The sequence below is a fragment of the Thamnophis sirtalis genome, unplaced genomic scaffold (assembly GCF_051295495.1).
Source record: "Thamnophis sirtalis isolate CommonGarterSnake01/CBP01778 unplaced genomic scaffold, rThaSir2_p1.2 scaffold_4, whole genome shotgun sequence".
NCBI lineage: Eukaryota > Metazoa > Chordata > Lepidosauria > Squamata > Natricidae > Thamnophis > Thamnophis sirtalis.
The window spans coordinates 3521906-3539793 of NW_028261384.1; the positions used below are offsets into that span (position 1 = coordinate 3521906).

The window sequence follows — 17888 nt, forward strand, 5'->3', positions numbered from 1 at the left end:
CCACAAGTCTTAAAGTTGCCAAGTTTGGGAACCACTGACTTACAGTCTCCTCAGATTTCATCCGTGCTAGTCAGGAATTCTGGAAGTTGTGGTTTCCACAGATATTATTCATATGGATAAAACAAAATATTTGTTTTAGTTTGGGACTGAACTGTGGGTCCCCTGGGTACTTTCTAAGCGTGAGGGTTTTCTTGCAGACATTTCATTACCAAGCTAGGTAATATCATCAGTGCTACAGGGGGGGAGGAGGAGGAGGAGAAGAAACAGAGGGAGAAAGAGATGAAAGAAGAGGAGGAAGAGGAGAAGAAAGAGAGGGAGAAGGAGGAGAAGAAAAAGGAGAGGGAAGGAGGAAGAGGGGAAGAAAGAGGGATAAGACAGGAGGAAGACAAGAAAGACAGGGAGGAGAAGAAAGGGAGGAAGAGAAGGAAGAGGAGAAGAAAGAAGGAGGAGGAGGAGAAACAGGAGGAAGAGGAGAAGAAAGAGGGAGAAGGAGAAGAAAGGAGGAGGAAGACAAGGAAAGAAAGGGAGAAGGAGAAGAAAGGGAGGAAGAGAAGGAAGAGAAGAGAGGGAGAAGGAGGAGAAGAAAGAGGAGGAGCAGGAGAAGAAAGAGAGGGAGAAGGAGGAGAAGAAAAAGTTGGAGAGAGGAGGAGGATTGTGAGATCCTTGGTGGTGGTTTTCTTGCAGACAATGATCCAACTAGGGGTAATGGAACAATCTAGAGATTAATATTGGCTAACAAGCAAAAAGTAAACAATACCCCAATAAAGAAACTACCAATTCAGATAAACAAGATAACAGTAAACAATAGCCTAATCAAGGATCACCAAGAACGAAATATTCCCACCAACACTGAGAGACAACTCACTGGTATATAAGCATAGAACAAATGCCACCTCCTTCTAGACTGATGATGTTATCTAGTTGGGTCCTGAGATGTCTACAGGAAAGCAAACGAGAGCACCAAGGACTCCACAGTCCTCATCTTCCTCCCCTCTGCAAACCTCCCTCCCTTCCAGCATTGATAATGTTACCTAGTTGGGTCCTGAAATGTCTGCAAGAAAACCGCTGAACTCACAAAGCACCGAGGACCTCACACTTCTACTGATAGGAAGGCATTTAATTAGCTTCCGAAGTCTTTAGACAGGGAAATGATTTTTGCCTACTTTCTTTCTCTTCCCCTTAGCCAGTTTATTTCTGCACTAAGAGCCAAGGTGGCGCAGTGGTTAAATGCAGCACTGCAGGCTACTGCTAGATCAGCAGTTCAGCGGTTCAAATCTCACCGGCTCAGGGTTGACTCAGCCTCCCATCCTTCCGAGGTGGGTAAAATGAGGACCCAGATTGTTGGGGGCAATATGCTGACTCTCTGTAAACCGCTTAGAGAGGCCTGAAAGGCCTATGAAGCGGTATATAAGTCCACTGCTATTGCTATTACTAACTTTTTAAGTGTAAGCCACCCAGAGTTGTTTAGAGTACTCTCTACGTTTCATTAATCATAATAATACATCTTCACTCCCTGGGACAGTTATGAAAACAAAACTGCAGGTCACCAGAGTTACAGGTCATTCCAGGTGAAATATTTGGGGGTGAGGGCAAAATCCAGTTATGCTGCGATCTGCATTTTTATCTAGAACACTCAGCCTTCGAATGAAATGCCAGGGGCATTTTTCTAAAGAAAATGAAGAAAAAGGAGCGAGACGGGGGGGGGGGGGGGCGGGGGAGATAACAATAACAACACCCCAACAAGCCTAATTTCATTTCATCCTTTTACTTCAGTCAAATCAATGCCCACACACGCCTACCTAAATTTTACCCCATTTTACAATGTTTCCTGCCACAATTGTTAAGTGAATCTCTCTCTTTCTCTCTCTCTCTCTCTTTTCCCTCTGTATCTATCTTTTGTTTCTTTCTGTCTCTCTCTCTCTATCATTTCTCTACCTTCTCGTTCTGTCTATCTTCTATTTCTCTGTCTCTCTCCGTCTTTATCCTCTTCTTTCTTTCTTTCTTTCTTTTTTTCTTTCTTTCTCTCTCTCTCTCTCTCTCCCTCTCTCTAATATCTCTCTGTATCTATTCTTCTTTCTGTCTCTGTCTCTCCATCTCTCTGTATCTTTCTCTTCTTTCTGTATCTCTCTGTCTCTGTCTCTCTCTCTCATCTCTGTATCCTTCTGTCTGTCTGTCTATCTATCTATCTATCTATCATCTCTTCTCTGTTTCTTTCTTTCTCTCTCTCTCTAATCTCTCTCTGTATCTATTCTTCTTTCTGTCTCTGTCTCTCCATCTCTCTCTCTGTCTCTCTCTCTCATCTCTGTATCCTTCTGTCTGTCTGTCTGTCTGTCTGTCTGTCTGTCTGTCTGTCTATCTATCTATCTATCTATCTATCTATCTATCTATCTATCTCTTCTCTGTTTCTTTCTTTCTCTCTCTCTCCATCTCTTTCTCTGTATCTTTCTCTTCTTTCTGTCTCTCTCTGTCTCTCTCTCATCTCTGTATCCGTCTGTCTGCCTGTCTGTCTGTCTATCATCTCTTCTGTTTCTCTCTCTCTCTCTCTCTCTCCCTCTCTCTCTCTCTCCTGTTTATGTATATGAGTGTCAACAGGTGCAAGTTATCAATATAACTATTCCTCAATTTAGAACTATTCGTATAGCAACTGTTTGAAATTACAATACTGAAAAAAGGACTTATGACTGTTTTTCACACCTACGCCCGTTGCAGCATTCCTGTTATCACATGATCAAACTTTAGATGCTTGGCAGCCTTTTCATACCTGTGACAATTTTAGTGTAAAAGGGGTCACGTGATCCCTTTTTACGACCTTCTGACAAGCAAAGTCTGTGAGGGAATCCAGATTCGCTTAACAACCGTGTTATCAACTTAACAACTGCAATGGTTCACTTTAACAGCTGAGGCGAGAAAGGTCGTAAAATGGGGCAAAACTCCCTCAACAAGAGAAATGTTTGGCTCAGCTGTGGTCATAAGTCAAGGAGTACAGTTGGGACCAAAACTTTATAATTGTGTGGTAATTAAGTGAGCTGTCACGCAGCTTTACCAGCTTCTTTTTAAGCACAGTTGTTAAGCGAGTCGCCAGAGTCGTTAAACAAGACACTGCATGATGGCAACGGGTGAATTCCCTCCTGACTTCCTCACCAACTTGAGAGAAATCAGCTGGGTTAAGGGTCGCAAACGCTACCCTCACAATTCCACCACACAATTTTGCGACCCCTTCATTTAAAGACCAGGGAATTAATTCACTTAGCGACTGCAGTGGCTTGCTTAACCACCATGGCAAAAAAAAGAAGTCATAAAATGGAGCCCTGTAGTGTCCTTACAACGGAAGCAGGGGGGGCCCCTCATAAACATTTAATAAATAAACAGAACGAACGGAATCGGACTGGGCCATCGCTTTGTAGAAGTTCTGCCAATTTGCAAGCCACGACCGCTAACTCAAGAACTTACGGAAATTGCAGGAAAATGGCACGCCATTAAATTTTCAAAAGAAATGCCCATTGTAGTAAATTTCGGGCAGTTTTATTTTTATTTCTTTAACCTCCGCTGTCCATTAGCTCTCAATTCCAAAGAGGCAGGAGCTCTGTTTGAAAGGCCCTTTTATCAAAAACCGCCACATTTACAATGCGGGACGCCATCAAGTCTTTCTTGCCCCGTTTTTCCCCTCTTATTTTCCTCCCTGGCCCTCCTGTTTATTTCTCACCCTCCGCCTCCGCGGTGTAATTGCAGAGCTGGGGAGAGGCCTGACATTTTCGTCTTCCTTGTGCCCCCCAGCACACACCCCCCAACTTGGTTAGCCTATTGTCATCCGTGACAGCTTAAAAGTTTTGTTTTCCCAGGATACTCACAGACCTAACCATGCCTTATGTCTCCCTCCTCTCCCCACAACTTCCTGGTAGATGTGTGTTTGTGGCATTAACTTGTTTTGAAATAAATGGGGGTGGAATTTGCTGTTTTTTGCTGCTACAGTTGGCTCTCCTCCTTCCTGGATTTGGGGCAACCTTCGGGCCAGAAGTTGTGTGATTCATCTTTTCCCGGCATCTCCTGGCCCGCAAAAGATAGCAATAACACTTAGACTTATAAACCGCTTCATAGTGCTTTTACAGCCCTCTCTAAGCGGTTTACAGAGCCAGCCTCTTGTCCCCCAACAATCTGGGTCCTCATTTTACCCAACTCGGAAGGATGGAAGGCTGAGTCACCCTTGAGCCTGGTGAGAATCGAACTGCTGGCAGTCAGCAGAATTAGCCCGTAATACTGCGTTCTAACCACTGCACCACCACAGAAGGAAGGGAGGAAAGAAGGGGGGAAGGAGGAAGGAAGGAAAGAAGGAAGGACTAACATTTAGACATATACCCAACTCAGAAGGATGGAAGGCTGAGTCAACCTTGAGCCTGGTGAGAATTGAACTGCTGGCAGAGTTAGCTTGCAATACTGCATTCTAACCACTGCGCCACCACAGAAGGAAGGGAGGAAAGAAGGAAGGGGAAGGAAGGAAAGAAGGAAGAAAGGACTAACACTTAGACTTATATACCACTTCACAGTGCTTTGCAGCCCTCTCTAAGTGGTTTACAGAGTCAGCCTCTTGCCCCCAACAATCTGGGTCCTCATTTTACCCAACTCGGAAGGATGGAACGCTGAGTCACCCTTGAGCCTGGTGAGAATCGAACTGCTGGCAGTCAGCAGAATTAGCCTGCAATACTGCGTTCTAACCACTGCGCCACCACGGAAGGAAGGAAGGAAAGAAGGAAGGACTAACACTTAGACTTATATACCGCTTCACAGTGTTTTACAGCCCTCTCTAAGTGATTTACAGAATCAGCCTATTTTCCCCAATAATCTGGGTTCTCATTTTACCCACCTCGGAAGGATGGAAGGCTGAGTCAACCTTGAGCCTGGTAAGAATCGAACTGCCAAACTGCTGGTAGCCGGTGATCAGCAGAAGTAGCCTGCAGTACTGCACTCTGACCACTGCGCCACCGCGGCTCTTAAAAGATGCTTTCCTGGCCAAACTCACCTTTGGTTATGCGCAACGCGAAGATTGTACGGAGAGGGTGGTGGGGAGACAGAGCAGCTGAAGTAATGAAAAGTACAGGAAGTCCTCACTTAATAACCACTGAGTGACTGTCAAAAGTTACAACAGACTACAGGTAATCCTCAATTTACAACAGTTGGTTTGGTGACCAGTCAAAGTTACCGAAAAGTGTCTTATGAAAAAGGTGACCATCTTTTCACGCCAGGACATGCCAGTGTCCTCCACTGTCTCTCATCTCATCTTCTGCCAGCCCCTTCTCCTTTCACCTTCCATCTTTCCCAACCTCAGGGTCTTCTCCAAGGAATCCTCTTTTTCATTTGGTGACCAAAATATTTGTGCTTCAACTTCAGGATCCGTCCTACACTGATTAATTGTTCTAACTGTCAGGAAAGTTCTCAGTTCTAAGTTGCTTCTCTCCTTGATTAGTTTCCACCCATTGCTTCTTGTCCTGCCCTCAGGTGCTTTGGAGAATAGCTTGACCCCCAAATCTTCTTTGTGGCAACCCCTGAGATATTGGAACACTGCTATCATGTCTCCCCTAGTCCTCCTTTTCGTTAAATTAGACCAGGGGTCAGCAAACTGTGGCTCTGGAGCCGCATGTGGCTCTTTCCTCCCTCTGCTGCGGCTCCGTCACCGATCGGCGCCACAATTTTGAGAGGAGCTTCCGGTGGGGTGAGGGGGGAGAGAAGCAGAGTGCGCCAGGAGAAGACTCTATGGCAAGGGGAGGGTTTTCCAGTTGTCTCCACAATTGATAGGGCTTCCGGTTTTGACAGGTAGAGGAAAAAGTATGCCGCGCTAGGAGGAGACTCTATGGTGGGGGAACCGAACTTCTGGTCAGCTCCAGAATTGAACAGGGGGCTTCCGGTTAGGACCTTTGTGACTCCCGGAGTTTTCTTTTCTGTGGGAAACGGGTCCAAATGGTTCTTTGAGTGTTTAAGTTTGCCGACTTCTGTACTAGACATCCCCAGTTCCTGCAACCGTTCTTCATATGTTCTAGCCTCCAGTCCCCTAATCATCCTGGTTGCTCTTCTCTGCACTCTTTCTAGAGTCTTGACTTGTGACCACGACTGAGCCCAACATTTATGTCCTAAGTGAGACATTTGTTAAGTGAGTTTTGCCCCCATTTTAAGACTTTCCCCCCACACACGTGTTAATTGAACCCTGCAGTTGTGAAGTTAGTCACGCGGTCGTTAAACGGATCCGGCTTCCCCGTTGAGTTTGCGTGTCAGAAGGTCGCGAAAGGGGATTACGTGAAGCCGACACACCCCCCACCCCACCCCACCCCGCCCCGGGAACACTTGCAACCGCCATAAATACGAGTGAGTTGCCAAGCGCCAGAATTTCAATCGTGTGCCCATGGGGATGCTGCAACGGTCGTAAGTGTGAAAAAAACGGTCATAAGTGACTTTCTTCAGTGCCGTAACTTTGAACGGTCACCAGAGGAGCTGTTGTTAAGTCAAGGATTACCGGTATATCTATCCAGGTTTATAACCGCTGACATTCCAGTCGTCGTCCCCCCCCCCCCCCCAGTTTCCTTTTAAATGGCCGTGAGGTGAATTCTGTCGTCCATCTCCATGTCGTTGAGCCAAGGTGGCGCAGTGGTTAAATGCAGCACTGCAGGCTACTTCAGCTGACTGCAGTTCTGCAGTTCGGCTGTTCAAATCCCACCAGGCTCAGGGTTGACTCAGCCTTCCATCCTTCCGAGGTGGGTAAAATGAGGACCCGGATTGTTGTTGGGGGCAATATGCTGACTCTGTAAACCGCTTAGAGAGGGCTGAAAGCCCTATGAAGCGGTATATAAGTCTAACTGCTATTGCTATTGCTATTGTGGGCAGATAGGCCAAAATAGGATCGTTAATTGATGGCAATGAATTCTGACCTTCCTTCTCTCCACAGACACCTCGCAGCTGTACGTGGGAAACCCAGAGAATGACCTCGTTTCCCCTTTGGAGCATTGCATTCGCACGAAGTAAGTGCCCCCCCTCCCCCCGGTTTAACTTAATAGAACAACAGAGCTGGGAGGGACATTAGAGGTCTTCTAGTCCAACCTTCAGCTCCACCCCACATGACTGCATGCCTCCCACCAGGCAGCTGGTCTCTGGTGCGCATGCGGGAGATGTGCGTGCATGCGCGGGGTCGGGTGGCCATGCGTGCATGTGCGGGAGGTTGCCTACGCATATGCGGGGGTGTATGTGTGTAGTGCACTTCCCACACTCTGTTTTTTTTTGTCCCAGGGGGCTGCAGGGAGGCCTGCTAGGCCCAGAATTGGGGGGAGGCATCACGCGTGCAGGCACGGGGGAAGGGGGGACATGGGTGTGTGTGTCATGTGCGCATTGCATTATGGGTGTGGTTGCACACATACAGGTTTTCGTCATGCTCTCTTCTTTCCTCTTTGCTTGAATAATTTCTCTCTCTCCCTCCCTCCCTCCCTCCCTCTCTGTGTTCCTATATGTGCGTGTGTGTGTGTGTGTGTGTGTGCGTGTGTGTGTGTGTGTGTGTGTATTCCATGCCTTTATGCAGAATTTCACTTCTGTTCTATAGTCTACTATGGGTAGTCCTTGACTTACAACAGTTTGTTTATTAAGGCCATAAAATGGGGCAAAATCCATAGAACAAATGTCTCATTTAGCAACGGAAATTTTAGGTTAAATTGTGGTGGTTAAGTCGAGGGCATATTTTTTTTTCCCTTTTTTTTTCTTCTTCTTCCAAAAGTGCCCTTATGCAGAATATCTATTCTGCTCTGCAGCCTACTACTATGCAATTACTACACTGTTGCATCTATTCAGTTTTAAAGCCCTGTCCCTTCGTACCAGCGATGTAGGTCACACAGTCGCAAGTCCCTTCTTGCTTTCCAGGCCAAACCCCCCCACCCTCCCTCCCTCCCTTGCAAACGTGGGTGCAGATAAATAGATCTTTTCCCCTCATTGTAAATCCCCATATACATTAAAGATATATACAACACTATATCCGACACTATAGCTACCATTTAAAAAAAAAAAAGGCTTCTATAACAACTGAGGAGCTGCATGGCTCCATTCACCTCTATTACCAATTATTTCCTGTTTTTTTTGTTTACTTAAAATCCTACAAAGGGGTGGAAATTGCTGGCCCGTTTAGCAGTCGCGGCTGAATTTTTTTTTGGGGTGGTGGTGGGGATATCATTAATTTCCTAACGGCCTCCGGAGCTTACAGATCATCGCAGAATGCATTTTTATGTTTTTTTTTAAAACAGGGGTGTTTTTCTTTCCCAACACTACTTTGGAATGTCTGGAGAAACTTTTAATTTTTGTTCTCCTTGTGATTGATAACCTTTCAGAAACATTTCCCCTGGGCTCCTGGTCTCACCATGGCGAGGTCATTTAGCACCTCCACATTCCTTTAAGGCTGCTTGGCTTAAGATTCTCAGCTGCCCCCTCTTAAGTCAAGTCTCCAAAATATGCGTTAAGAAGTTGAATTAAGATCGAAGGGGAAATGGAATGTGGGTTTCTTGATCTTTTTATTTTTATTATTATTATTTTTGGGTCGGGCGAATACATTTCGTTGCCCCGAAGGAAGACTTGTCTTGCCCTCTTAATCCTTCCTTGTTTTCTGTCTCCGGTGGAGGAAATAACTTGGGTTAACCCTAACCTATCCAGACAGAGGTTTTTCTTTGCTTATTTTTCTCATCTTGCATTTCGAAAAGCGCCAGCCCTCCCCCACTCCCCACTCCCAAAATGAAGACCTGCCTCTGTTAGCATTTATCTTGCCTTGAACTCAAGGTGGGTTTGGATTTTAAATCAAGTCAATTTAAATCACGATTTAAATCACTGGTAAAAAGGGCTTGATTTAAGTTGATTTAGCGAATGCACAGGTACAGTATAGGTGGTACCTTCCTCAATAGTAGGAACTGTGAGAGGGATCTTGGAGTCCTAGTGGACAACCGTTTAAATAGGGAGCCAGCCGTGTGCAGCAGCTGCCAAAAAAGCCAACACAGTTCTAGGCTGCATAAACAGAGGGATAGAATCAAGATCACGTAAATTGTTAATGCCACTTTATAAGGCCTTGGTAAGGCCACACTTGGAATACAGCATCCAGTTTTGGTCGCCACGATGTAGAAAAGATGTGGAGACTCTGGAAAGAGCACAGAGAAGAGCAACAAAGAGGATTAGGGGACTGGAGGCTAAAACATATGAAGAACGGTTGCAGGAACTGGGTATGTCTAGTTTTAATGAAAAGAAGGACTAGGGGAGACATGATAGCAGTCTTCCAATATCTCAGGGGTTGCCACAAAGAAGATTTGGGGGTCAAGCTATTCTCCAAGGCACCTGAGGGCAGAACAAGAAGCAATGGGTGGGAAACTAATCAAGGAGAGAAGTAACTTAGAACTAAGGGGAAATTTCCTGACAGTCAGAACAATTAATCAGTGGAACAGAAGTTGCCTCCAGAAGTTGTGAATGCCCCAACACTGGAAGTCTTTAAAGAAGATGTTGGAGAGCCATTTGTCTGAAATCTTAGAGGTTTCCTGCCTAGGCAGGGGGTTGGACTAGGAAGACCTCCAAACTCTGCTATTGTGTTGTATTGTATTAAATCATAATTTTTAAAGAGCGGCTGTCATCTCTGTCCCGCCAGTGGCTCCTCCCTTGACCTCCTTTGACTCACTGACAGACCCATTCACTTTGAAGGGACGGCTGGTGATGTGGCAGTGACACCACACGGTGAGGGACGTAGCAGCAGGAGTAGGCTGCTACGGTTTGCAAAAGTTCGGGAGAACCCGTAGCTAACATTAGGGCAGATTCAGAGAACCTCCAAATCCCATCCTACCCCGCCCGCCCCGCCTCCCCCCAGGGAAAAACGGGCCTCCCGCAAGGCCTCCAAAGCGTGGGAGAGGCAGTTTTCGCTCTCCCAGGGGTTCGAAGAAAGCCTTTGGAGCCTGGGGAAGGTGAAAATGCCCCCCCCCTCCCATGGTCATGCCCACCCAGCAACCGGGCGGAGAACTCGTTGCTGAAATTTTTGAAGCCCACCCCTGCGTGGTGGGCAGCAGGTGAGTGGATGTCCGCTAACAGGCGCTGCCCATGATGGACCTGAAATGACAGGTGCTCTTTAAGATTATATTTATAAGCTGCTGAGAAGGTTCCACTTCCATTTTTACTGCTTTCCCTTCCTCCTCACTCTTAAGAGCCTGTGGTGGTACAGGTGCGTTTCTCTTCAAACAATCACACAGGTTGTAATGTGCATAGATTTGCAAAGCAATGGGATAAGGAATATTCCTGGATTTTGTTTTATGATTTATGTGATGATTACTGTGAAATTGTGTGAATTCATCAATGCATGTTATCTCAATTTGCAGAGTTTGGAATCATTGAATGGGTTTAACAAAAATGTAAATATTGCAGAATCTGCAGCCTCATGCTACATAACTAAGCTCCATTTCATGCCCAATAAACTAAATTATTAATATATCTTAAATAGAAAACTATCTTTAGATTATTATTTTTTTACTCCAAAGGCATTTTATTAAAATAAATTTGATAAAAAAGTTTTTTTTTTAAAAAAAAAAATCCGATTTAAAAATTAAAAATCCGATTTTTATCCACTCTGCTTGAATTCAAATCTGTTCAATGCAAAGATTTGTTTTCAGGGACAATAAATGTTATCTTCCATAAAAAAATTCCCACCAAAGTTCACAGACCTAAAGGGAAAAAATAAATAAAGATAAAATGAAATAAATATATATATATATGATGGCTGATGCTTCCTAGCAGTGTTTAATAAAACCAGATAAATTACACTTTGTGTATTTTTATTCTCTCCCTTCAGGTAACCTTTGGGGAATTCTGGGAATCAAAGTTCGAACATGCTAGCTAGGGAATTTCAAGAACACTGGGAAATTCTGGCAGCAAGTCCTCATTTGCTGCCCAGGGAATTTAGGGAGTTAAAAGGATCAGTTTGGGAATTGATGTTCACACATTCTGTCCAGGGAATTCTAGGAGTTGGTCTATACACGATGCCTTGGGAATTCTGGGATTGATGTCCACATATTCTGGCTGGGGAATTCTGGGAATTTATGCATGCTCACGTATTAATCTTTTTGCACAAAATAGAAAAAAAATGAAATTATACATGGTTTTCATGATTAGGAAAAAAAGAGATTGTAGAAAAGACTTAAACGATGTTGTAGCCACAGAGATTTGTATGAATTTATATTTATACTTATGGCTGCTGTAAAAGATCAGATGAGATTAACAGAGTTGGAAGGGACCTTGTCGGTCATCTAATCCAACCCTTCGGAGATCCGAGCAGGAGATCCTACACCATTTCTGACAGATGGCAGTCCAGAGTTTGTTGCAGAAAAATCAAATCCAGAAAGCACACACAGATAACTGTTTCAACTGGATTCATTAACTTCTTTATCTACATAAGAATAGATGAATAAATGTACAATACCAACAGGTGATTCTTCCAAGTAAACACAAGGCAGGAGAGCTACAGGAAACACGTGCAGTTAGTTTCATTTCAGCAGACAAGCTCAGACTGACTGCTAGTTTACTTCTCAGAGCAGCAGATTGCTTAAGTTTCTGTTTCAATTCTCTGCATAGACACAGATCTGCTTAAGCTCCCTTTGGCTGACTTAGCTGCTATGCCTATTCATTGGCTGACCTTGTTCCCATGTCTCTCCCAATCATGAATATTTCAACACAGTCTAGAAGCTTCCAGGGATGAAGCTCCCACAACCTTCAAAGGCAAATTCTCTTCCACTGGTTTCTCCAAAAGAAAACCACATCATTTTTTAATGTTCCCTTTCTCTTTGATTTCTGAACTTTTGTTCTTTTCCTTTTCTTTTTCATTCTCAGCATTTGTTAGTTTTTATCTTTTGCTTTAAAATTCTACTATTATTATGTGGTTAATCTTTGGTGAGATTCACAGCCTTTGGGGCTGGTTGGTAGCTCAACAGCTCGAGTCCTAACCAAGGACCTAGGAACTGTTAAGGTAACATCGGAGGATATAAGCTGTTCCAAGTAGGGTGGTTTTTTGTAGAACCAGAATATTCAAGTCTGATAAATTTAGAATTTCCAAATAGAGAGGTAGGCCTTTAGATATTGCTCCAAGGGCTCCAATTAGAATCGGGACAACACACAATTTCTTTTTCCACAGTCGCTCAACTTCAATTTGCAAGTCCTGGTACTTTGTGACTTTTTTCTTGCTGTTTATCTTCAATTCGTGCGTCTCCAGATATTACAATGTCAATGAACCATACTTTCTTCTTTTCAACTATTATTATGTCAGGTGTGTTGTGGGCCAAGTGCTTGTCGGTCTGGATTCTGAAGTCCCACAAGATCTTGACTTTCTCAGTCTCTAAAACCTTTTCAACCTGATGGTCCCAGTGGTTTTTGCTGTACTCAAATGCAAACTTTTGGCACAATTTCCAGTGAATGATCTTAGCTACGCGGTTATGGCATTGTAGGTAGTCAGTTTGTGAAAATTTGCTGCACCCACTGATCAAGTGGTCAACTGTCTCGTCTTTCTCATTACAGAGGCAACATTTGGTGTTGGTGGTAACATGTTGAATTTTTGCCTTCATGCAGTTTGTGGCTAAGGCTTGTTCTTGAGCTGCCAAAATAAAGCCTTCTGTTTCTTTTTTCAGTGCTCCTGATCTTAACCAGTTCCATGTTAGCTTTTGGTCAGCTTTGCCTTCAATACTTTTCAAGTATTGGCTATGCATAGCTTTGTTTTTCCAATTTTCAGCTCGCTTCTCAATTACTTCTTTCTTATATTCAGCTTTTGACTTAGTTGTCTTTAAAAGGCCTCCTTTATTTACTTCCTTAATCATTGGTTCTTCACTTTTCTGGATGTAATCATTCAAACTGTGTTTTCTTCTTCCACAGTCTGTTTTACTTGTAGGAGTCCTCTACCACCCTCTGCTCTTGGCAGATATAATCGGTCAACATCACTTTTAGGGTGCAAAGCATGATTCATTGTCATAAGCTTCCTTGTTTTTCTGTCCAAATTGTCCAACTCCATCTGGGTCCAGTCAATTATTCCTGCAGAGTATCGAATCACAGGTATAGCCCCAGTATTTATGGCTTTTATGATGTTTCCTCCATTCAATTTGGACTTTGATATCTTGCGAATTTGTCGAATGTACTTGGGTGAAGTTAATTCCTTGGCTTTATTATGCATTAAGTCAGAGGCCTCTAAAATCCCCAAATACTTGTAGCCTTCTTCTGGTTTTACTGCCTTTATAATTTCTTCATTCTCAAGTTCTATTCCATCATCTTCTATGACCTTGCCTGCTTTGATTGCCATTGTTGCACATTTGTCAATTCCAAACTGCATGGCAATGTCTTGGCTAAATTCTTTTGTGCTTTCAATTAATTATTATTATTATACAATTGTATCACAGCGGCCAGTTGTTTCGCCGGATTTGGCATTGGTTACTAGTCGGGCCCCACCCAGGGGCCTAGGACGTCATAACGTATTTTCGTAATATGCATGCAGGTCCAAGCAGTGCGGCTTTTTGCATTTGACTGATGGTGATTTTGTCAATTTTTAACTGTTTTAAATGTAATTCCAGTGCTTTTGGAATAGCACCCAATGTGCCGATTACCACTGGAATTATCACTGCTGGTTTGTGCCATTATTATTATTATTACTATTAGTGTGTGGGGGGGGGGTACACAGATGATGGCTTTTTGTGGGCGTGACACCCTAAAACCCCTCAGGGTGCGTGTTCTGTTAATATACAGCCTGTTGTGCCTTAAAACGGCTTCTACCATACTGCCGTAAAATGGCTTCTACTGTACAGTGCAGTGGAGTTGTCATGGTAGCGGCTTCACAGTACTCCACAAGGGGGCTCCCTCTGGTAAGGGGGAAAATCCAACAGTAGAAATTACATTTGGTCCGGACATTTTCCCCCCCTATAAATAAATACCAGGCAATGCCGGGTTATTGGCTAGGGTTTTTTTTTTTAAATAAAAACCAAGAATGGCATGCTTTATAAGACTGATATGTTTGGCTTTAGTTTAAAAAAGAAAAAAAAAAAGAAACCATCTGTGCCGTGGAACCGAATTATTTCTGCATTCCTTCTAAACTCCTATTTTTTTCCAGGAGAAATAAATCACCTTCCGATACAAACACCACCATCATTGCGTACGGCCCCCTCCTTGCAACCGTCCTGAGGGTTCAGGAAGAGGCCTGAACTTTTTCGTGGCTTTCCTTGACTTTTTAAAATTAGGAGGGAGCAAGTGGGGAGGGGGAAACGGCCACTGCTGACCCCCCCCCTTCGGAGGGGTCCCGTAGAGTTCAGTTAAGGTGGCGAGCAATATTGTTCCGGAGAACTGCGTTCTCCTGCCCCGCTTTCTTCCTCTTTTCTCTGCTTCCCAAGAAAGATTTCAATAGCTCTCGTCAATTTGGCTCTGCTTGAAGCTGGGGCCATAAATAAGCATGAATGGTGGGCTTGTTAAGAGAACAGCCAGTCGGGGCTGTTAGGAGCCTCCATCCTGCAGGCGAAGGGCGCCAATTAGGAGATGCCAACTAAGCCCCATTGTCCCGGCCCGAGACACAGAAGCTGGGCTGTTAAACGGCTGCTAGTTGTTCCTTCCAGAGGCCTGGTTGCCTTACAAAAATCATTAAAAAAAAACAGGCTTGCTGAGAGGTTCAGACGCCATCATGGATTCTGCGGAGGCCAACCGTGAGTTTTCACTCCCAGTCCATGGAAGAGAGGAAGGGCCGGCCAGGAACACAGTGTGAAAGATTTATATCACGTCTGTTTGTCCAAAGAACAAGCCCTGTGAGGATCTTTCCTTGCTCAGAAGAAACATCTAGGGGTGGGTGTGTGTGTCCGTGGAGGGTTTCCAATTTTTTTTTTTAACTTCGGGTTCGCTGTCTCTCTCAGAACGCTTCTTGCACATGCGCAGAAGCATTCGGGCGGATGGGCGGAGCCTCCTGCCACCGCTACGACCTGTTCGGCCGATCCGGAGCAACCCACCGTGTGTGTGTGTGTGTGTGTGTGTGTGTGTGTGTGTGTGTGTTGAAAATTACAGGTAGTCCTCGATTTATGACTGTAACAAAAACTGCCCATCAGGGTCATAAGAACAACTAGACACAAGGGCAGTTTTCCCCCCCCGAATGTCATCAGTCTGCTTAACAACTAATTCCCAGAACATTGTCATATTACGTACTAAGACTGTATTACTATTATTCTTCTCATTCTTCCTATTACCTATCTCCTCCCACTTATAACTATAACCATGTTGCTTGTATCTCTACAATTTATATTTGTTTTCTAGTATGACTTGATTGCTTATTGCTAACCTATGACTATCACTAAGGATTGTATCTTATGATTCTTGATAAATGTATTTTATTTTATTTTTCTTTATGTATACTGTGAGCATATGCACCAAAGACAAATTCCTTGTGTGTCCAATTACACTTGGCCAATAAAGAATAAAGAATTCTATTCTATTCTATATTCTATTCTACTATTCTGTTTTCTATTTATAGTCTATATGCTATTGTAATTCTATTCTATTCTATTCTATTCTATTCTACTATTCTATATTCTATTCTATATTCTATTCTATATTCTATTCTATATTCTATTCTATATTCTGTTCTATATTCTATATTTGATTCTATCCTATATTCTATTCTATTCTTATTCTATTCTATTCTAATTCTATTGTAATTCTATTCTATATTCTATTGTAATTCTATTCTATATTCTATTTTATTCTATGCTATATTCTATTCTGTATTCTATTCTATTCTATTGCAATTATATTCTATTCTATATTCTTCTATTCTATATTCAATTCTATTCTATTGCAATTATATTCTATTCTATATTCTATATTCAATTCTATTCTATATACAATTCTTTTCTATTGTAATTCTATTCTATTCTATATCCTATATTCTATTCTATTCTATTGTAATTCTATTCTATTCTATATCCTATATTTGATTCTATTCTATTGTAATTCCATTCTATATTCTATTCTATTCTATGCTATATTCTATTCTATATTCTATTCTATGCTATATTCTTCTATATTCTATTCTATGCTATATTCTATTCTATATTCTATTCTATTCTATTCTATTGTAATTCTATTCTATTCTATATTCTATTCTAATTCTATTGTAATTCTGTTCTATATTCTATTCTATGCTATATTCTATTCTATATTCTATTCTATGCTATATTCTATTGTAATTCTATCCTATTCTATATTCTATTCTATTCTATTCTATATTCTATTCTATGTCGTGGTGGTCAGGAAACAGAGATCAGCTCATCTCTATGAAGTTTTTTGCAATGGCCGCTAAGTGAATAATGCAGTTGTAAAGCAAATGCCACGGTTGTTAAGCGAACCAGTTATTTACTCGTTTTGCTGAAAACTGGGAATAAATGCTGGTTTTTGGTAAAACTGGCGCGAAATGTGACTGCTGCGGACGTCTCTAAGGGCGGTCCAAGTGCTGAGCGTCCGGGGTTTGGTCACGTGACTGCAGGGGAGATCCCGATTTGTCGGAGCTTCAAATCCATGTCTCTAGACTGCAGGCGGGCCCATTTGAGCAGCCGCTAAGCGATCGCTGTAAGTCGAGGACTACCTGTCTACGAGGGCTGATTTAGAGGGCGCATTGTTGCCCTTCTTGGGAGTGACCGTGGGATGACAGAGTGGAGGGGAGTCCCATAGGCAGTCCAAAAATCACTGCCCACAAGAAACAGCACACAACCTTCCCCAACAACTGGGTGATTTTCTTGTGTGTTTTTTTTAAAAATGATATTACAGTATGCAGGCAGTTCTCGACCTACAACAGTTCATTTAGTGACCAAAGTTACAATGGGCACTGAAAAAAAGTGACTTATGACCGTTTTACCACCATCGCAGCATTCCCCATGATCACGTGATCAAAATTCAGAGGCTTGGCAACTGACTCATATTTATGCCGGTTGCAGTGTCTGGGTGGGGGTGTGTGTGTGTGTGTCACGTGGTCCCCTTTTTGTGACCTTCTGATGAGCAAAGTCAAAGGGGAAGACTCCGTGCTTCTGACTTCACAATTGGCAATGATTCACTTAACAACTGTGGCGAGAAACAGGGCAAAGCTCACTTAACAACTGCCTCGTTTAGCGGCATACATTTCGGGCCCAGTTGTGGTCGAAAATCGAGGGGCTGGCCGTATCTCCCTTCTACTTTCTTGACTAAAGCCAGCAGCCTCTTACAAACTCCTGCCCGCTTTTAAGAATTTCTTGATTCTAGCTTTAAAGGGATTGTTCTTTTGGGGAAACCACCAAAAAATGAAACTCTGCCTCTTTGGTTCTTCCAGGTGGAAAGGAGCCGTGGTCAACTGGAATGGCACAGAACCCATCTTGTGACCGACGTCTCCCAGCAAAGCCAGGCTTCACCCCCCCCGGAGAGGGAGCCCCGCGCGTTTCTCGTCCCCTGGCCCGATTGGATGCAAAACCCACCTTCATCGTGACTCCTCACACCCTTCCTTGAGGCTTATCCGAAGACGGCTCGACTTCTCCGTGGAGCTTACAACATTTGGAAATGGGAAGGTTCACCCCCGAACCAAGAAGGGGGGGGGGGAAAAAAGAGAGAGAATAGTAAATCTGTCGACATCCCATCAAATTCCGTTGCTGAATCCCTGCCACATCCTGTGATTATATTGGTTGAACAATACCGATGGCAGCCCCCTTTCTTGTTTAAAAAAAAGCAAAACAAGTGATGATAACAATCCCTGGGTCCATTTTAAAGCTAGAAAGCCAAAATTAAAGCAAAAAACAGAACAACAACAACAACAAAAAGAGAGCAATTAAGCTCTGGTTCCCAAGGACATTTCTTTTGGGTCGTCCCAAAATAGTTTGGGACCA

The 17888-nt window shown here is 43.4% G+C and overlaps 1 protein-coding gene across 1 annotated transcript in view; it reads left to right on the forward strand.

Moving 5' to 3' along the window:
• Nucleotides 1-17594, forward strand: part of MINDY4 (MINDY lysine 48 deubiquitinase 4) — a 104643-nt gene extending 87049 nt beyond the window's left edge. Inside the window, exons 18-19 of the mRNA XM_087712373.1 lie at nt 6929-7001; nt 17342-17594. Of these exons, the coding sequence (XP_087568499.1) occupies nt 6929-7001; nt 17342-17390 (122 nt within the window). The 3' untranslated portion in view covers nt 17391-17594. The remainder of the gene's footprint in view (nt 1-6928; nt 7002-17341) is intronic.
• The last annotated feature ends 294 nt before the right edge of the window (nt 17595-17888 follow it).